Raw genomic sequence first — 22722 nt, 5'->3', positions numbered from 1 at the left:
AGCTAGAATAAAAATAGATACTGGTTATTTAACAATAACCAGTTTATATGCCCCAGAAGAAGGAAGAGAACAGGATAATATTTAATTTTTATAATGAGTTACAAAATATATATATATAATAAAAAAAAAATTATTATGTAATATTAGCAGGAGACTTAAATGCAAGAATTGGAAACACGAAAATAATAATATAGGAATATACGGAGAGTACTCTAAACAGGAATGGTAAATTGATAGACTCTGTAGTTTATATTAACCTTAATATAATGAATTCTTTCTATAAACATAAACACATACATAAATATACTTGGGCAGCAAGAGGATGGAAATCAATATTAGATTATTTTATCTTAAAAGACATCAAAGTTCTCTTCAGATGTTCGAGTTCAGAGGATATGAAATAAGTAGTGACCACTTGTTAAAATTAAGATTACACCTAAATGGCTACAAATAACAAGAACAGAAAGAAAATTTAAAACATTTGTTTATAAAACTAGATTATTAAATGACACAAATATACAATAGCTATATGAACAAAGAATTAACCAATATTTAGATGAAATAAAACAAAATGTAGAAATAGAATGGCTTAATATAAAAACAATACTAAATACAGCAACAAATTAAAGTTTAGGAAAGACCTAAAAATTCAATAAAAGAAAAAAACTGAAGATATGGGATGATACAATCAAAGAAATAATCAAAATGAAAAAAGAAGCCTATCACAATTGGTTAAGCAGTAAAAGATTAGAAGATGAAATAGAATATAAAAGAATAAGAGCCATAGTTAAAAGAGAAATCAGAAAAGACATAGAGAATCATAGAACAAATTTGTTTCTAATTTAGAACATGATTTATATAAAATAGGACCCAATGTATATAAGATTTTGAAACACCTAAATGCAGATACCAAAGAAAACATAAAATTAAACACTGAATTGAAATTAGAAGAATTTCTAAATTACTACACAGAACTGTGGACAGACAAATATTTTAAAAAAGACAACTAGCAAACAATTAACGAAAATGAAAATGAAATAACTAAAGAAGAATTAGAAATCATCCTGAAAGAAACAAGAAACGGAAAATCACCTGGAGAAGATAAGTTAGGTTCAGAATTATATAAATATGCAGGAACAAGATTCAAAGAAAGACTCTTATTATTTTTAAATAAAATCTATTCAACTAGTAACCTCCCAATAGAATAGGAAAATAGCGATTGTGATCCCGATCTTTAAAAAATGGTAGCAGAGATCACCCTATAAACTATAGAGGTGTAAGTATACTAAATTCCTGTTACAAAATATATAGCAGAATTTTAAATGACAAACTAATAAAATATTCTGAAAACTTTATTTTAGAAGGATGTAATGGATTTAGAAAAGGATGATCATGTATAGACCCAGCCTTTTGCCTAAAATTGATAATAGAGAAAAGAAGATAATACAATTTAGAAACACGTGTTACATTTGACTTTTAAAAAGCATTTTACAAATTTAAAAGAAGCATTTTATTTAACATATTAAAAGAAAGACAAATACCAAATAATATTCTAAAAGCTATCATAAGTATATATGTAAATAATCAAATATAAATATGATTAAATCAGGAGCTATCATATATGAGAGAGATAAACCAAGGAGTCCCAGGGATGTTCCCTTTCAGCAATTCTTTAATATCTATCTAAATGAAATAATAATAAAATGGAATAAAAATTTCCATCAAGGTATTAAACTTTCTTCTACTGTGAACTTGAGCACTCTCCTTTTTTCCGATGACCAAATAATAATTAAAAATTCTGAAGATAACTTACAGAAAGCTATTTTAAATTTAAATGAGATGGCCAAAGATTATGGAATGATAATATCAACAGAAAAAATCAAAAACAATGATCTTTAAAGGACGAGATCCAGTAAGAACTAAAATAGTAATAGATAACAAGATTTTAGAACAGGTGAATTCATTTAACTACCTAGGATATACACTTGGATAGACTTATGTGTTCATCAGACATGTTGTAATAGATTTCACGGTATGATATGAACACAAATGGATAAGAAAATAACTATTTATTAACTTAAAAGCAGATATTTCGCTGGTATTATATCCAGCATCTTCAGAGCACACAACACAAAGTTTGTTACAAATGCAAGACAACCAATCTGGTGTAACAGTGGGGCTAGTATAAGTAATTGCAGTGTGCAACACAAGACTGAAGTCCTAATATGGTGCCATCTAGGTTTAAAAAAAAAAAAAGAGTTCAAAGTTTTGAAATAGTAGTCTAAATGATAGTCTTAGAAAGCTTGAAAAAATAAAATAAAATAAAAAATAAATAAAATAAAATAAAAGTAATAAATATTAATCTGGTCTTAGGATGACTGTCTCCCAAATCTTTGGCAGATTTATACAGCTTACTTATTAAGGTTTGGAGTATGTTTTAAGGCTTCTGTTGATTCCAGGAACAACCTCTCTGACTTGTAGAAGCTTTTGTGCAGTGCTTTTGTTTCTTTCCAATTGATCCTGTGTGCAGGGGTATCCAAAGTATGGTCTGCCAGACCCGACTTGCCATATCGAAAGTGTCGGATATATTCTTTGTGTTCATTGAGGTGGATATCCACAGTTCTTCCTGTCTGTCCATAGTAGGCTTGATGGCAAGAACAGGGCAGACTCCTGGATGTGATAAAGGAGTGCATTTGTCCTTAGGTGAACGGATGAGAGTTGCTAATTTTACATAAGGTTTAAATACTGTGCGTAGTTGGTGTTTGTTAAGCACCCTAGATATCTTTTCAGATGTCTTTTAATATGGGATGGTGATAGTTTTGTTGTAGTCTTCTGTGGTAGATAGAGGGGATTTCTGGGTAGCATTTAGTATGTTATCTATCTTGTGGGGATTATAACCATTGGTTAAGGTGTGACGTAGGTGAGAAAGTTCGGCAGTGAGAGCAGTGTCATTGGATTTTATTTTTGAAATTCCTCCATCAGTGTACTACGTAATATATTATCTGACATTTCGAACCTGGAGCTATGGGATATCTTGGATAGAATCTCCGACTCAACAGCCAATAAAGGATTTGCTAAAGTTAAAAACCGACACCAGAAAAATTTGAAATCCTCCAGCAACGTAATGTTACGCAGTGGCCACAATTTCATCAAGATGGCGTCGTTGTGAACTTATCATCGACAACATTATCCAAAGAAGCCATGAGTGCATTAAGTCTTGGACACAATTTTGCCGTTACTCCTAAAGATGTGCCTAAAACCAAAATAATGGCTTCCATTGAATGCGGGATTTACCACTTGCCTCCAGCTATAGCCAATAATATTAGGTTAGATGTGGCCAATATCCTTATCCATTCTAAGCCTCCCAAAAATAATATCCCACATAAAGAAATAATAGCTCTAAAAGAACTACGCAATAATAACCACATTACAATAACCAAATCAGACAAAGGAAACGCCACTGTAGTAATGGATACAACAGAATATGAAAGCAAAATGCATGCACTGCTCCAAGACTGGTCTACATATTAAATCATAGATCGAGATCTCCCCAACTCACAAAAGAATAAGGTGTGCAAGTTACTGAACAAAGTCACTTCCTGGCCAAAAGAAATTGTCAAAAAACTCAAACCCTTGCACGTTAAAACACCCAGAATATATGGTGCTCCTAAAATACACAAACAAGGTACACCTTTGCATCTTATTGTAGATAGTATAAACAGTCCTACATATAAACTAGCTAAACATTTAGCCAAATTACTAACCACTTACACAAACAATTCTCTCTCTTTTGTTAAAAATTCTACCCACCTAAAAAGTATTTTAGAAAACCACACCTTAAATAGTTCAGACCTAATGGTGAGTTTGATATCACCTCATTATTCACTAATGTACCACTGATTGAAACACTTAACTTACTAAATTCACAATTTCTCCCAGATATATTTCAGCTATTTAAATTCACAGTACAGGCAGGTTATTTTACATGGAAAGGGAAAATATACAAACAATTAGATGGGTCAGCTATGAATTCGCCCCTTTCTTCCCCTTAGCCAACTTCTACATAGAACATCTGGAAAAACTAGCTATCAACACAGCCACTCTCAAACCTAGTCTCTGGCTATGCTATGTTGATGATGTGTTCGCTATTTGGCCACATGGCCCAGACACATTGAATACATTTTTAGTGCATTTAAATAGCCAGCACCCTAAAATCCATTTTACAATGGAACTAGAAGCCAATGACTGCCTGGACACACTGATAGCACATCTTTCAGAAGGTTCCTTATCATTTTCGGTTTATAGAAAACCACCCACACATACAGGGAGATACTCACACAAACAATTGCGCTATCACCCTTCTCAACAATATGGTATCTTAAAAACACTAACTCATAGAGCTAGAGCAATCTGTTCCAATGACATTGCTCTCATTGCTGAACTTTCTCACCTACATCACACCTTAACCAATGGTTATAATCCCCACAAGATAGATAACATACTAAATGCTACCCAGAAATCCCCTCTATCTACCACAGAAGACTACAACAAAACTATCACCATCCCATATTAAAGGTACAACTGAAAAGATATCTAGGATGCTTAACAAACACCAACTACACACAGTATTTAAACCTTATGTAAAATTAGCAACTCTCATCCGTTCACCTAAGGACAAATGCACTCCTTTATCACATCCAGGAGTCTGCCCTGTTCTTGCCATCAGCCTACTATGGACAGACAGGAAGAACTGTGGATATCCACCTCAATGAACACAAAGAATATATCCGACACTTTCGATATGGCAAGTCGGGTCTGGCAGACCATACTTTGGATACCCCTGCACACAGGATCAATTGGAAAGAAACAAAAGCACTGCACAAAAGCTTCTACAAGTCAGAGAGGTTGTTCCTGGAATCAACAGAAGCCTTAAAACATACTCCAAACCTTAACAAGTATGGCTGTATAAATCTACCAAAGATTTGGGAGACAGTCATCCTAAGACCAAATTAATATTTATTACTTTTATTTTATTTTATTTTATTTGTTTTTTATTTTATTTTATTTTTTCAAGCTTTCTAAGACTATCATTTAGACTACTATTTCAAAACTTTGAACTCTTTTTTTTTTTTTAAACCTAGATGGCACCATATTAGGACTTCAGTCTTGTGTTGCACACTGCAATTACTTATACTAGCCCCACTGTTACACCAGATTGGTTGTCTTGCATTTGTAACAAACTTTGTTGTGTGCTCTGAAGATGCTGGATATAATACCAGTGAAATATCTGCTTTTAAGTTAATAAATAGTTATTTTCTTATCCGTCTGTGTTCATATCATACCGTGAAATCTATTACAACATACCTAGGATATATGATTACATGTGAAAATGAAAAAGATATAAACCTAAAAATTGCAAAATATTTAAACATAACAGGTGTAATTAATTCTATATTTAAACCAAACCTAGTACAAAAACAAACCAGACTAAAAGTATACAATACATTAGTCCTATTGTATGGAAGTGAAATTTGGACAATAAAACAAAAAGACAAGGATTAATAACTCTTGAAGTGAAGTTTATGAGAAAAACTGCAAAGTATATTCTATTTGATCACAAAAGAAATGAAGAAATTATAAATGAATTAAACCAGGAATGAGTAATAATGGAAAAAATTAAAAAATATAAACACAAATGGATGGAACACTTTGAAAGAATGAAAACAGACAGGTTACGAAAACGAGCCTTAAATTACAAACCATTAGGAAAGAGAAAACCAGAATGTCCTCTTAAGAGATTCAACGATGATTTCTAAGTTGAAAGTTTATTGAAAGTTTGTTTTTCACTTGGTTAGAGTATAATAAATTTAGTTTAATCCTTTATTCAAGTGTGAGCAAACAAAGTTTGCACCTGAAAGTATCTTCAGGACTGGGGTAAGGTGGTACAACACCAGGGCACTCCTTGCACAGGTGGAGCAAGATACCAGCACTCCTATCTTAGTATCTCCCATAATGCAAAACACATCTCCTTGCAGATATGTGTAATGTTATGCATTAAGGGAAGGACCAAGATACCAGCACTCCTATCTTAGTATCTCCCATAATGCAAAACACATCTCCTTGCAGATATGTGTAATGTTATGCATTAAGGGAAGGACCAAGTGAAAAATAAACTTTCAACATCTTTCTCTAAATCCAGAGTAATTTATTAAAAAAGGATGGCACACCATTTGGCAACTCCTATAGGTAGAGATGACCTGCTAATGCTTCTGCCTGGTATCTCCACTTGGGCCTGGCTCCCACTGAAGAGACCTCAATAAAGGTCGAAACTAGTCTGAGTGGTGGCCCTTCCCTTAATGCATAACATTAGACGTATCCGCAAGGAGATGTGTTTTGCATTATCGGAGATACTGAGATAGGAATGCTGGTATCTTGCTCCACCTTTGCAAGGAGTGCCCTGGTGTTGTACCACCTTACCCCAGTCCTGAAGATACTTTCAGGTGCAAACTTTGTTTGCTCACACTTGGATAAAGGATAACTAAATTTATTCTAATATTAGACGATTTCTAAGGCCAGAACATGCTCTCTAGGGCTAAATCCTTGATAGGCATGATGATGATGATGATGTAATATTTTTATTTTAAATATGTTTTCTATTGGTTCTTTGTTTGTTTTCAGCTTCAGCCATTTTGGGGGTATTGACATATTTCTGATTACTGCATAATGATCTGTATCTAGATGTAGACTTCTATAGACTCTAACATCTGTAATTAAATTTGCTGTTTTTTTTATTTCCTATTATGTAGTCTATTATAGACTACATAATACATGCTACTTTTTCCTAGTTTGGATGAGCAGCAAGGAACAAAATGACGAGCGATGCACAGTTCAGGATGGGATACCTGGGTCCAGAATTGTGCAATTGGCTACCAGGGAGGTCACTTGTTCCAGTACGGATGTTGACCATATTGCATGTCAGTCATATGAATCTTCTTTACTAAAGACTGCGGGAGGTGGAGAAGAGGAAAATGGAATATATTCATGTGGAAAAGGGACTAAAAGTAATTTTCACATTGGATTTTGGAATGTTAATACCTTACTTCAAACTGGAAGATTGGAGATTGTAAAGATGGAGATGCTAAGATTGAAAATAGATGTTCTGGGAATGGCTGAGGTGAGATGGAAAGGAAAAGGAGATTTTAGAACAGAGGATGGAATGAGAATAATTTACTCAGGAGGGGAAGAACAGCATCAAGCAGATGTTGGTATAATATTGAATAAACAAGTGGCAGGATGTGTGGAAGGCTAATCTCAGGCAGAGTTTTGGTGGTAAAGATGAAAACAAAACTAAGAAATATTCTACTTATTCAGATATATTTACCTACTTGTGATTATGAGGATGAGAAGGTGGCAATATAGAACAGGGTTTGGAATGTAAAGAAACAAAAGATACACAGGGAGATATGAATGCAAAATCGGAAGAGAAAGGAAGGAAGATATTGTTGAGCTATATGGATTGGGAGTGAGAAATGAAAGCAAAAATATGCTGTTGGATTTCTGTAGAAAATCCAACAGCATATCTTGTTGTTTATTTATATTTATTCCAATTCTAACATCTATATAGGTGTTAGAATTGGAATAGTTAAACCAACAGTTTGGAGTATTGCAACTATGGAAGTGAGTCATGGACACTCAGAAAGAGAGATATGGAAAGAATTAATGCATTGGAAATGTGGTGTTATAAAAAGATGGAAAAGATTAGCTATACAGAGAGAATATCAAATCAGAAGTTTTAAGAAGAGTTGGGATGGAAAGAACACTGCTCAAGAATATTATTCAAAGAAAGACCAGATTTGCAGGACATCATGTGAGAGGTTCTTCGGGACACCTGACAAGAACTATATTACAAGAGAAAGTTGAGAGGAAGAGAAGATGTGGAAGACAACTAGAGAGTGGTTCAATGACATCGTGGAATGGACTGGTTTGAATGATGGAGGTGACAGACAGAGAGAAATGGAGAAGAGTTGCTCATCCGCTGCAACCCTCTTGCTAGAGGATACTACCGGATGATGATGACGAATATAAGTATATAGTCATTTTTATTTGTTTTTTTTAATTATCTGTTGGAACTGTTTATAAAATTCTTCAGATTCTTCTTCTTTATTCTCCTCAGTGACATAGACCGTAAATATTGTTATATTTTCTCTTTGCATTTTTAATCTTGCTTCTATTATTCTTTCATTCCAATATTTGTAGGTAATTATGTTATTTTTCCATTCTTTAGGTATCATTAATATTGTTCCTGCTTTTGCTCTTTCTGATTTCTTTATGCCGCTAAATATTTGAATGTAGTCATTTAACTCTTTAATCCCTTTTTGTTTTCTTTTTGTTTCTGCTATTGCTGCTATTTTTATATCATATTGTTTTAGTATTTTCTCTAGTTTATCATCTTTGTGAGATATTCCCCTTGCATTCCATGTTAACACTGATATTTTCATTATATCTTTTCTGGTTTTTCAGTATCATTTCCTTTGCCAGTCCAGGGTTCGTTTCCAATTTGTCCATCTGGTTTCTGCTTGTGAGAGACTTGTAAGTAATAAATTGGTCTTCTGATTTGGTTATCAGCCATATCAGATTAAGTCTGATGACAGGAGTGCTGACTGTAGCCTTCAGACCAGGTGTATATATATATTCAGTATTTCTCTGAATATATCCCCCAATCTGGAGGACCAGGCCTCCATGTTTATGACCCCCAAAAACAGGGTGGCCCAGGTATAACCCCGTGCACTGGATACTCACTCTAGTCGCTTCGTATGACATGCGTGGGCTACAGTGGGGCTATTCTTAATCTGGCCATCATACGGGAAATTTATTATATATGCAAGTAAATTTCATGTATGTATGTGATTTGATGATTACATATTTCATATGAAGCACTGGACAATGAAATGCAATGCCAAAGATCACGCTAATTTATATATATATATATTTACATTTTTATATAATGTAAACTTTTAAGTAATAAAAGATTTGATTATAATGTAAACTTTGTATGTATTCATTTAACAAAAGAATTCAAAAAATTTGCTTGAAAAAATAGAAGGTGCCCATCACCCTATCAGTATTTTAGAATGTGCTCTAGAAAACAAAAAGGTTAGGAACCCCTGCCTTATTCAAACCACCTGTCAAATTTGTTAGCCCTGATTCACTCTCCTGAGAACAAACTCCATCCTGTAGCATATACTGAATTGTATGAAGAGTGCCCTGTAACTTAACTTGCTATTATTATAGCAAGTCAGGACTTGACAGGCTATGCTTTGGATAAGGATTAAATAGAAGAAAACCAATATACTATATAGAAGGTGTTACAAGCCCTATTTTTAGAGACGGCAATGTCTGTGAAGCATTCTAACCATAATAAGCATGGCTTCATTAATCTGCCAAAAACTTATTTTATACAAATTTTGATATCAAATTAGGACTTTAGATCCTTTCTTTCATTTTAGAAATTATGGACTTTACATCCGTGTTATAAATAACTATTTTAATTTCCCGACTTTTCGATCTTCATATTAAAATCATCATCTGGAGCACATATAATATACAGGACAAGCTGAGTTACATTACATACAGTAAGCTAGAGAAACAATGATTTGATCACAGGTTATTCTACTGGCATGACCTCTAGTGAAAAAATAAATTTAATTATTTAGAAACTACATCAAGCTAAATTCTATTTATGATAACATGAATAAACATTCTTTCTTACATATAGTTTTCTTTCAGTATTTTTTATTTTTAGCATTACAATTGTTATTTTTGATTTAGGATCCTGGATTATCTATAGTCCCTGTTTATAGTTACTCTTAGAGAGGAAGGTTCTGTGGGCCGAAAATGTGCCTTCCATATGTTTGGGATTTTTAGACCGTCATTATTGTTCAGATTGGGGTGGTTGATAATAATCTCACAGGCTTCCTTAAATTTGCGTTCTACCATGTTTTGGTGTGATGTAGACAAGTGCTTCCCAAACTTCTGGATGCCTGGGTCCCCTTTGGAAAAATTAAAATATTTCAAGGCCCCGCCTCGAAAAAAAATCGTAATATAGACATATATTATTATAATATTTATTGTATTTATATTCAATACAAAACATATGCAGCGAATATTGCAAAAACCAAATGCAAATATTACATTTTTAGCATCTTACATACACATTTGACATGGCACATTATCTCATTTTTATATAGATAGATATATTGCTATTGTACATTTGCAGTACAAGAAACGTAAAACGATTAATAATAAAGAAGGAATTTAAAACTTAAAGAAGTTTAATAACAATTTAATATGATGGATGTGTTTCAGTACTGCTACACCAATAGCAGGTGAAATATTTGAAACTGCAATTCTTAGATTTCTGCTTTGAAATGAAACTTATATGAATAAGCATATATTTACTAATATTTATTAAGCGTCGAAATACACAGGAAGCAAAACTTCCGAACCTGCACCAATGTGTGATTTTTTCCATTAAAATATAAAAAATAACAAAAAAGAAACAATAAATAATAAAAATTAAATACATTTCTTTTAAGATCAAAAAATCTACTTAGCCTTAAAAGATTTTAAATTTGTTTTCATTATTTCACGGCCCCCTCAACAAAATCTACTGCCCCCAAGGGGACTGCTGCCCACAATTTGGGAAGCGCTGATGTAGACAACTAGTGCTTTTCCAGTCAGTTCTATGTAAAGTGTTCAGGGCATGATCAGAAAGGCCAGCTTTACCGTAATTATTATATTTAATGTGTTGTTTATGTTCTTTTTGTCTGATAGGAATTGTGCGTCCTGTTTCCCCTATATATAGTCTGTTACAGGTGCAATAATGACATGGAAGAACTAGGACTAATTCTTGACAAAGTTAACAAGATCAGTAATAACAGAGGACTTCAACTCAATTCTAGCAAGACAAAGATCATGGTTCTCAAAGGAAAAACAAACAGAGAAGCTCTTGAGAAACAAATGTATCTTAATGGAGAAAGAATTGAGGAAGTCAGCAAGTTTGAGTACCTGAGATCCATTATTAATGTGAAGAATTGCTGTTCAGAAGATGTCAGAAAAAGGTTAGGAATGGCTAAAACAACAGTCAGAGACCTGTCTAAAATCTGGAAGGATGGATCTATCTCCATGGGAACAAAGTTGAGGATTTTGGATGCAGTTGTTTTTCCAACAGCAACTTATGGATGCGAGACTTGGAACCTAAAGAAGTCGGATAAGAAACGGATATCTGCTTTTGAGATGTGGTGTTACAGAAGGCTGTTGAGGATATCATATACTAAAAGGTGTACAAATGAATGGGTATTAGAAAAGATTAGTAGAACTTTAAGGCTCCTTAAGGATATTGACAGAAGAAAATTAAAATATTTTGGACACATAGAAAGGATGGAAAGAGGACTTCTAAGAACAGTAATAGAAGGTAAAGTTCCTGGAAAAAGAGGCAGGGGTAGACCATCAATGAGATGGATGGATGGCGTGTGTGGAGTGACTGATCTTCAGAGAGTTGAGGCTGCCAGAAGGGCAAACAACAGGACTACATGGCGTGGCCTAGTGTGGAACATCATCGAGCATCGGAGTGACCATACGGCATCTGTAGATGCCCAGTGAACACAGACAGGTGCAATAAATACAGTATTTTCCATAGTAGGCTAGTGGAGGGAGTGGGTCTTTGGATGAGTTGAGTTAGCTTTTTAATTTTGCAGGAGGTTTAAACGTGGCTTTGAGGTTGTATTTTTGTAATATTCTGTTTATTTTATCTGATGTCCCTTTAATGTAAGGAATGGTTGTAGTTTTATTGTAGTCTGGTTTGTCTTTGTTTTTTATTGAGGTCTTGTAGAGAATTTTGTTAATAGTGTTTTGGTTGTAACCATTTTTTTTGAAAAGTATTGTTGATAACTTTAGACTTTAGATCTTTTGTCCATTGCAATTTTAATTGTTTCACTTACTCATTGTTATGTGCAGACTGTAGCAACTGGTGCTCTGGGGATGCTAATTTGAAATCCACTGAAATATAAGATAGTCAATAACCGTAATAAAAAATAACTAACACTGGGTTTATTGGTCATAAAGATTTGATACAACTAGTTACTGACTAGTTTTGCCACATAAACTAGTGGCTTCATCGGGGTTTGGAAACATACAAATATAAATAAACAACAAACTTTGATTATGAATCAGTACATTACTAAAAAAAAAAAAATGCCGAATGTGTATACAAATATAATAGAAACACGTGGAGCATGGATGCTGGCACATGGTCAGTTCTTGTTCAGCAGTTGCATCCGATAGCAGAGAAATTAAACTCTGATGTGTTTAGAGATCTGATGAGGGATTTCCAAATGTCACACAGAATCATTCCTTGGTTTCTGTTTATGATACCTTGTGAGTGGATTACCACTGTAGCCTGTTGTATGTTGTGGGAGCTGTAGTCCTCTATGTATGTCATGGAGCTCTTATCCCATTCAGTGTTGTGATGAGTGTTGGAGATATGGAATGCCAACATGAACTGTCTTCTCTGTTGTTGACATCTCCAATATGTTCCCTTATCTTATTTCTAAACTTCTCGAAGTTTGTCCTATGTAATTAAGACCACAAGAACATGGGATGTTGTAAACTCCAGGATGTTTGTTGAAAGAGTTGTGGTCCTTGAGTAAGTGTAACAGATTTCATACTGTCATAATCGGTTTGAAGGCTACTCTAATGTCATGAGATTTCAGGATATTAGAATTTTTTGCAAAAGTTTGCCAACAAAAAGGGGTGGAAATTGAAGTTCAGTAATGAATGTCATGGATTTGTTGTAGGGAGGGATTAGAGAGTAGTATTCTTTTTGCTATTGTTATAGGATATCCATTGCTGATCAGTTGGAGAATGAAATGTAATTCTTCTGTTAATGTTTCTTCATAATAGAGATCGCCCTTTTTTTCAGCATATGTACAATGTCCAATTTTTGTGAAATATGGTGTAATGAGGAGAAATGTAGGTAACAACCTGTGTGGGGTTGGCTTATGGTACACATTAAGAGAAATGCCTTTGTCTGCTAGTTTCATAATTAAAATGTCCAGAAAAGGCAATTTTCTGTCATTCTCAAGTTCTAAGGTGAATTTGATTTTATGGTGGAAAGAGTTAATAGATGCCAGAAAATCATATAACTCAGCTACACTGTGTTTCCATATTATGAATATGTTGTCTACATATTTCCACCAAATTGACGGTTTAGGATTTATCTCTAATCCCTCTCTACAACAAATCCATGACATTCATTACAGAACTTCAGTTTACATCCCTTTTGTTGACGAACTTTCCCGAAAATTGCTAATCTCCTGAAATCTCACGACATTAGAGTAGCCTTCAAACTGATTATGACAGTATGAAATCTGTTACACTTACTCAAGGACCACAACTCTTTCAACAAACATCGCGTAGTTTACAACATCCCATGTTCCTGTGGCCTTAATTACATAGGACAAACTTGAAGAAGTTTAGAAATAAGATGAAGGGAACATATTGGGGGGGACGTCAAGGACAATAGAGAAGACAGTTGGAGAAATGGCATTTCATTTCTCCAACACTCACTACAACATTGAATGGGATAAGAGCTCCATGTCATACATAAAAGAAGACTACAGCTCCCACAACATAAAAAGGCTACAGTGGTAATCCACTCACAAGGTATCTAAACAGAAACCAAGGGATGATTCTGTGTGACATTTGGAAATCACTCATCAGATCTCTAAACACATCAGAGTTTAATTTCTCTACTAATATCAGACACACCTGCTGAACAGTGACTGACCATGTGCAAGCATCCACGCACCATGTGTTTCTATTATACTTGTGTAACAATTCCTATGCATTCTGTAAATTTTTTTTTAGTAATGTATTGATTCATAATCAAAGCGTGTTGTTTATTTATATTTGTATGTTCATCCAAACCCAGGTAAAGCCACTAGTTTATGTGGCGAAACTAGTTAGTAACTAGTTGTATCAAATCTTTTTTAACCCAGTTTTTGTTATTTTTATTACATTAGTTTTGTGATTGAAAATAACATACTGATCATAGTCAATAAACAGCTTTTTATAATTTAGTATTTTTGTGTTGTAATACATTTAAAATCTGATTGTTCACTTATCAGAATGGCAAATTGCCTTCTCACTGTGATTGGATAAATAGTAGATTACTGCAAATTATGAAATTGTTCATGACAACCAAAATATCAAATTGTTCTAACCACTCTTCAAATACTTTAGATGACCTTTCTGTGGGTATTGTTTTTCTTCTAAATCAGACCACAAGTTTTCTGACATTATAAGAATGCCAAGTAATTGGAATGAAATTGTTACTTGGGCATCATTTCCTTGATTGGATTATTGTTTTCAGCCTTCTGATCTAAACATCAGTACTGAATGTATCACCAAAAGCTGTTTTTATTGATATGGAAACCTTTATCCCCATCTCCCACTTGAAATTCATGTCTCTTATCTAAGAATTTGTTCAACAAGTAAGCCAAGTCTGTACAAGAGAAGAAGCAAGCATGTTGCAGTTGGCTTTCAGCAATATCTCTACTTGTTTTTTCTGTTTATACCAAAGACCAAAATAACTGTTAGTATATTATCATTGCATTCAGAACTAATTTTGTTGATTTTGTCCAAGTGGCAGTTGTGTTTTCTAGCATCTTGTCAAAACTATTTGCATAACTTTTGTCCAGTTTCACTTCCATTTCTCATTTCTTTCACCTTGAGATTGTTTTGTGCATTGTTACCAAAGAATAAAGCCTATCTCCTTTCTTTTTGCTTTTCGATTGATATCTTGGTAAATGTTCTTTCCTTGTAAATTACCTTTCCTTGATTAAAAAAAAACAAAAAAAACTTCATGTTGGCATTTCTGTGATTGTACACAGATTTTATAATCTTCAACTCTGTGATCTCAGAGAACAAACTCTGATTTCCAGAGTTTGTGCTCCTCTTCTAGATTGCCTTTTTATTCTTTCCTGTTTCATTGATATGTGTGGTGCAGGCTGGAAGTTGGACTATATTCAACCCAGTCTCAAGAAGGACAACAAATCTGTCTTCTAATTACTGTCTGCTGTCACTGACATCAATTTTTTCTAAAATAGTGGAGAGAACTATTACTGCCCAACTTCTTCCTATCTTGAAAACTAGTAAATCATTGCCAGTATGGATTCTGCTACTGGTGATCAACAGAGGAGCTTTCTGCTGGTATCTCTAAGGCTCTTGATCAAATTACTCAAAAACCTATTATGCTCTCATCACATGGTCTTGCTTGTGACTGACTTCTGCAGCCAGATTGCCAGAAAAAATGATCTCTGAGATGGTTTTTTAGAGATTTGATTTCAGGGTTTGACTATCTTTTACAGACATACATCCTAGTTGATTATTGGGACTTTGTGGTTTATGGGGATTTATCAGTTCACAAAATTTTGTATATAGTCACCATATCAAATATTGAAATTTGTTTGCAGTAGTAGTGAACATAAACATTTGGTGTGAACATAAAGTACATGCCTTTTTTTTTTTTTTTTAAGGAAAATGTAGAGTATACAAAATATTATTGACTGTATAGAAATTAATGGAAATAATTTTTGCTTTTCCAGAAAACATTTAACCTACAGATAGCTTTTTTACTGATTTTTTTAGGTAAAATTATCTGGTTTTCCATCTGTGTTACTTTGTGGAGAAATTAGACAAGTGTCAGTGGAGTTTACTAATATTGGGCAATGTAATTTGAATCGGCTTTTGGTGGCTTCACCTACACCAGAACAATTCTCTTTCAATTTGCCAGATCATGATTTGGACCAGAACAGTTCTTGGTTAGTCTATAAAGAAGTTGCCTGCAATCCCACTAAGCTATTATCTCCAGTTATGGCAGAGTGTAACAGTATTGATCAGGTAACAGAAATATTTCTTTATGATGGTAGTCAGTGTCATTTAAACCCAGGAGATACACTTTGTGTTCCTTTGTGGATTCGTGGTCAAGATCTTCCTGGAGAGTACAATTTGGACTTTCTCTTTTATTATGAAACTGCACCACCTAACCCAAAACTTAGGTAAGGAGCTCAGTATAGTATTGGCTTAGAATTTTATAAACTGATATAGAACTGTTTAACAATTCATTTTTAATAGTATTACATATAGTCAATGTTGTTCTTCAGAGCCAGTTTTAGATTAAAATTTTTGTCTGGTTATGCATGATGATGATGTTTTTATATGGGATTATGTGAACATTTTTTTTTATTTTATTCATTGGACATTTTTGTTTCTGCAAATCCTGATCTTGTACAAGGTCTGTTATCAATACTGTAATCTGAGTTTGATAACCACTCTTAAGCTCTGATGATGTTACACCATCACTTGATATATACAGGGCGATTCTATGCATTGTCATAATTTGAGATTTTTAGTCTACACTTCAAGACAAAAATTTCACAATAAATATGGGTCTAGAAACCCTGCATTTCCATGCTATAACCTTTCATAGCAGCAGCACAAATACCAACAACCTGCAATCCAGATAAAAGGGAAAATGTCAAGGAATAAGCATAAATTCCTAGCTGGTGAAATAAACACTGTAGGATGAGTATACCTTGTAGCAAGTATTCAAAATGACATCTATTGCCAGCCACTTATGTCTCACCATTGACAGTCTCATGCACATGAAAGTTCCTGGCTGGTGTCTGATGGCAGTGCATATGTTCAGCATGTGCCTATAGTTCATCACCATGTTACATTGGAGTAGAGTAAACCAGTGATTTCAAATGGTCCCACAAATAAAAATTACAAGATTTAGGTCAGGAGATCATGTAACTGGCTTACCTTGCCCGATCCATCTTTCAGAAACTTTTGGTGAAGATATCCTTTGGCCCTAACAGTTGAAGTATAGTGGAGAAACTGATTGACTGAACATTCTTGAGCACATCGTTTGATGCTCTCAAGAATGTTCCTTTAGTAGAAGTCATGGCAGAAGCACCTGTAACCTGTTTGAAAGAAGATATGGCCCTATTAATGCCACTGGATACAATATATGTTTTTCTTAGTTTCTAGTATCCTCATGGTTCTTCAACTACTCCTTTTTTTTTTTTTTTCCCATGGTGCAGAAACTGGTACGCTCACATAGGAAGTAATGAAAATAAGTGAATATTTGAGAAACGGAATTCACTGAGCAGAGAAAGCCTCTTGATAAAGCTGTGCTTCTTGAACATTTCAATTGGTATGTCCACAATAAAAGTGCATATCAATTAGTTTGGAAGTAACTGGAGGTAACTCTACATTTATAAGTAAATGTAGAGTTACCTCATTGCAAAACACCAGTGTATCACTAAGAAGCAATGATGCAGATAACAATTGCCAGTTGCTCAGGGTGAACCTGTTAAACTGAATGTAATTATGACTTTGATTGTTTCAGTTACATGATTCATCCTCCCCCCCCCCCCCCACATGCACACATCTTAGTTTCTCATCCTTTAGTTGAATTATTATATTTGTAGTTTATCATGGTTTATATTTTTTTTATTGTAAATTAGAGATATTCAGTTGCTGAACATATTACATGTACTTTTGCTAGCTGTATATGTAGTCAGAGTACAAGTGATGTTTAAGAATTTGATGGCTTGTATCTGCATAAAATACTTTATGATCAATCAGAATTGCATTCTGGTTGATCATAAAGTTGTATGTCACCTAGAAGTGTGCTGTCCATTAATGCACATATAAGGCAATTCATAGTGAAGTCTTCTGTTTTGTCATTATGTAGGTGGTCATACGGTCATGTAGCAAACAAGAGTTTGCATCCTAGGAGAAAATATGAAAACAAGAATATAATTTCTTGTTATGTATTATATATTATCCAGCCAAGCTATATATTTTTCTTCTTACACTACATTCTTTTGTCTTACCTGAAAATCAACTAGTGTGGAACATCGTATTTTATATTCTCAAATATCTCGAGTATTATGACTGAATGTTCAGTAATTTTCACTTTTCTTCCAACAAGAGTTATCTTTGTAAATCTCTTCCTACCATTCCACACATGTGACATTCAATGTCCCCTTTGATTTTTGTCACCAGAAAAGATGAGAGGAATCTTGTCTAAACTGGATACCAAAAAGCTTTCTTGTTCTGATGGCATTTCTTTGATTCTTCTGATGGTTTATGCTTCATACTAATTCCAGCTCTTTCAATTTTCTCCTGTTCCACTGGTATCTCTACTGAATCTTGGCTAATATTCGCTCATATTGCACCCATTCTTAAGAAGGCTGTCACAATTACTATCCTATTTCTCTCACTTCATTTCTTTTTAAAGTAGTGGAGAACACTCTACTTATATATGACCTTTGGACACCTTTCAACTAATAAATTATCACCAGCATGGATTCTATCCTCTTATAATTGAATATGTGTGTGTGTGTGTGTGTGTGTGTGTGTGGGGAGAGATCATTTTGCATGTTTCATGATATTTGTCTTCGTTGACAAATGCCATGGAGAAGTCTGAGGAATCTCAAGTGGTTGCCCTTGATATCTCTAAGGCATTTGTTAGTATTTGACACAAATGTCTGTTAACTAAGTTTGCAACATGTAGTTTTGTCGTCTGATTTCTGCATGCACATTATCAGCTCTCATTGGTCTACCCCCTCTTCCTTGTTCCTTGCAGGTTCCACTCTAATGCTTGTTTGACTTTATCTTTTTCAGGTTTTCTTATTACATGGTTTATCCATTTTCATTTTCTCTCATTTATGTCATACATTGTTGATTTTTTATTAGTTTTTTGCCATAATTCTTTATTGGATATCTTTTCTGGACATTTTGTTTGTAGAACCTTCTTAAACGTTTATTTACAAAGCTTTGTGTTTTTGTTTTTTGTTTTTTTCTTCTCCAAATTGCTTTTGTCCATGTTTCTGATGCATGGAGCAGAAATGATTTAATATTTGTATTGAATAATCTGATTTTGTTTTTTAAAACCTTTTTCCTTTGATCTCCATATTTTTCCTAACGTGTTAAAAATTCTCTCTATTTTAGATTTTATGTCTTCCTCTGCTCCTCACTGTTTATTTATTATTGATGCTAGGTAATTAAATTTCTCTACTGTTTCTAAAATTTGACCATCCAGTACTATGTCTTCTTTTTTGTTTATTTTCATTAATTTCAAAATTTTTTGATAGTGCTCCATTGTGTATGATTTGTATTTTATATTTTTCATAAATTTTTTAACTATGTTGATAAATTTACATGGTGTGCCATAATATGACTAATTTCTACATTGTGGCCCTGTCAATGCTGTCAAAAGCTTTTTTGAAATCAACAAAGTTGAAATAAAGATTTGACTGCCATTCTGTTGACTGTTTGTTATTATTCTGAGTGTTGCTATTTGATCTATATATGACCTCTTGGCTCTAAATTTTGACTACAACTCTTTTAAAATTAAGAATGTATTTAAAATTGTTAATGAAAGCAATCATAAATTGATATTATTGCATACCTTTTCTGTATTGGCAGTAAAAGTTTTAGGAAGTTTCCTAGAGGTTTGCCCTTATTGCATCCTATATCATATATATTTTATTACATTTTTGCATTCTTAGGTAATTTAATTTTATCTTTATTATACTTAAAGTTTTAAGATTCCTAGGCTTTTAATGTATCTTTTATGTTTGACCAATGTTTATTATTTTTTTCTGAGCTTTATCTTTATCTTTTTTTTTTTTACTTGTCATCAATATCATACTTATTCATTATTGATTTCTTTACTTGTTGAGTATCATACACCTTCGTTATCATCAACATTATACTCGTTCAATAATGATTTATTTTATTTCATCTTTTACATCAATTTTTAGAAATCTTAACTTGTAGGAAACTTCCTAAAGATTTTGCTACCAATACATAAAAGATAGGCAATATTATCAATTATGATTGATTTCATTAACGGTTTTAAACTCATTCTTAATTTTAAGAGTTGTAGCCAAAAACATTTAGTACGTAGGGCTCTCCATAGAATAAAGCTTTGTGTATTACTTTATACTAAAACTCACAGAAAGGAGATACATAAACCCTAGGTTCAGAGATACTGTAAGTCCAGTCTGCAATTTTGCTGATGACAGCACTTGCACTGCTTTTCTTATTTGATAAATATTCTGCTACACAAATCATCAAAACTCCCAGATTATCAACTTATTCTTTAGAAATTCTGATTTCAAAACCATTCATCAGTGAGGTTCTTATAACCTTATTAATTCAATGCCGGTAAACCTCACTGCTATCTTATTTCTCAGATTGGTTCTTTTATTTGAAATGAGATTTTTATTGAGAATAACTAATCCCCAGTCTTTCTGCTCATAAACATGCTACAAATATTGCTTCCTCTGCATCCAAGAAATGTGATTTTTGTTTTATTTCTGAAAACAACTATTGACTCTACACAAATCAAAAAATCTGTCAGTCCATTGAATCCCATTCTCACATTTGGGATGACACTCCTATGAGTTCCCTTAAAAAAAAAAAAAAGCTTGATGTGTTACAGAAGAGAATAGCAAGTTTAGTTAATGACTCATCTCTTGCATGTGGAAGTACTGTAGTTAAGAAAGTTTTTTACAACATGGAAAAAAAATAATAACCTGCATGAATCCAATATATTATGCCAAAATCACAGACATCCTAGCATTTTGCTCCATGTAGGACACATACTGGTATTGTATTTCATTCGAGGCAGGCTGTGCATTGTTTGTGATGGTTTTTTAATAATAGTTTATAGAAAAAAAAATCAAGATCAAGTAATTTTTAAACCACTATAATATTCAAAACTATTTTTTACTGTTGTTTCCAAAACAGACAAAGTGCTGAAATATTTTCTTTGAATTAATCCTATATAATCCTTCAAGTAACTTATATATTTCTATCACCCCTAACCCTTATCATCCAACTTTCGCAACCCACAAACCCTCATTCTGTCCTCATAGGGAGCATTCCAAAGACTGCTTGCCTCTGGATTCTCTTCAGCATTTCCTCATTCTCGAGAAACCCAGGTGACCATACCTGAGTGCAGTAATCCAGATGTGGTTGTATGAAGGCTTTATAAAGAGGAATGATAACTCCCTTATCTCTGCTTACTATTGTTTTATTCAATAACCAAGTAATCCTGTGAGCTATGCTATCCTGGCTACTTTAGCCATATGTCGTCTGAACTCCAACTCTCTATCTACTACTACACCCAAATTCCTGGCTTCATCAATTTCCTAAAGTACAGTTCTGTCAATGTCATACACACCAAAACACTTTTCCACATTAAATTGACATCCATTATGTTTTGCTAATACTGTCAGTCTATTTAAATCATTCTGCAAGTTCCCTACATTACCTTCATTAACTATTACCCTATCCAAGTTTGCATCATAAGCAGACAACTGAATATCTTCCTTCAAATTAATTCCTATATAATTTATATGCAGATTAAACAGCAGTAGTCCAAGAACAGTGCCTCATGGCACACCACTAGTTAATTTCCTTCTTCTGGATTCTGCTCCTCCATATGACTTTTTTGATATTTGTCCAGCATAGCCACATAGCCAGTGTCATATCTATCCCTATTTGCATACGAGTTCCATGGTATTCTGTCAGATGCCTTTGCAAAATCCAACAGAATTACTGTGTAGCCATTTCCTTTATCCAGCTCAGCTATCACTCCTAATTATAAAAATTTTGGCAGTGTTCATCAAATATCTTCAAACCTGAAAACCAATTATTAATGTATAAAATAGTAATGGTCCTAGCACAGAGTTCTGCAGCACACTGCTAGTCACTTGCCCATTCTTCAGGATTCTGTTCATCCATATATACTACTCTTGGATATCTATCTATTAGCCACCTTCATGTCCTTTACACCAGCTTTCATATCTATTCCAATTTTGGTATATATGTATAACAGAATTCTGTATGATATCCCCTCCATTACCTTTGCAAAGTCCAGTCACTCTGTTGTCATTCCCTTTATCCATCTCAACTGTTATTATTATAAAAAAGTGAGTAATTACTAAGGCACAATCTACTCTTTGCACTGTCATTCTATTCCTCCATAGAATATATTCTTATCCATTCATTCCTGAATTTTGTCTTTGACCAACTTCCCAATACCTTTCTTCTACTCGTGATACTGACTGGTATATAATTTTCTACCTTTGTCTTGGAACTTCTTATGCAACAAAACTGTTTTGCAATTCCATTGCCTTTGAACCTTACCAGAACTGAGATTTAAGTTTAACAGCTTAGTCAGAGGCAGTGTCAATTCCTTTGCATATTATCTTGATATGCAGGCTGATATTCCATCTGATCCCATGACCATATTCACATTGAGAGTCTGCAGTATCCTAAATGCCTCCAATTTATCTACCTCTATTCTCATATCAGTTACCATTATATCTGTCACTGTAACATTTCCATCTGCATGATATCTACAAAGTGATCACTCAATAACTCAACTATTTCATCTGCTTTGGCCATCTCTTTGCCATCAGCTCTCATTTAAGTTATCTTTATCTAGTAATTCTTCCTTTTACTTGTCATAGTGAAAGAACTCTTAGGAATTTGGCCTTCCTGACTAATTTCCTCTTGTGATACTGATTGGTCTGTAATTTTCTATCTCTGTAGAAAATCAAGTTTGATTAATTT

General features: G+C 33.7%; 1 protein-coding gene across 3 annotated transcripts in view; it reads left to right on the top strand.

The window, feature by feature from the left end:
* Window positions 1-22722, top strand: part of l(3)76BDm (trafficking protein particle complex subunit 8 homolog l(3)76BDm) — a 447636-nt gene that overhangs the window by 288485 nt on the left and 136429 nt on the right. For all 3 annotated transcript variants that reach the window (XM_090401248.1, XM_090401249.1, XM_090401247.1), the window contains one exon: window positions 15709-16118. In XM_090401248.1, the coding sequence (XP_090257374.1) occupies window positions 15709-16118 (410 nt within the window). The remainder of the gene's footprint in view (window positions 1-15708; window positions 16119-22722) is intronic.

This window comes from Typopeltis vanoorti, chromosome 12 (assembly GCF_054136105.1).
Source record: "Typopeltis vanoorti isolate ZY-2024b chromosome 12, IOZ_Tvanoo_1.0, whole genome shotgun sequence".
In the NCBI taxonomy this organism is placed as follows: domain Eukaryota; kingdom Metazoa; phylum Arthropoda; class Arachnida; order Uropygi; family Thelyphonidae; genus Typopeltis; species Typopeltis vanoorti.
This window is presented reverse-complemented; position numbering and strand designations above follow the sequence as displayed.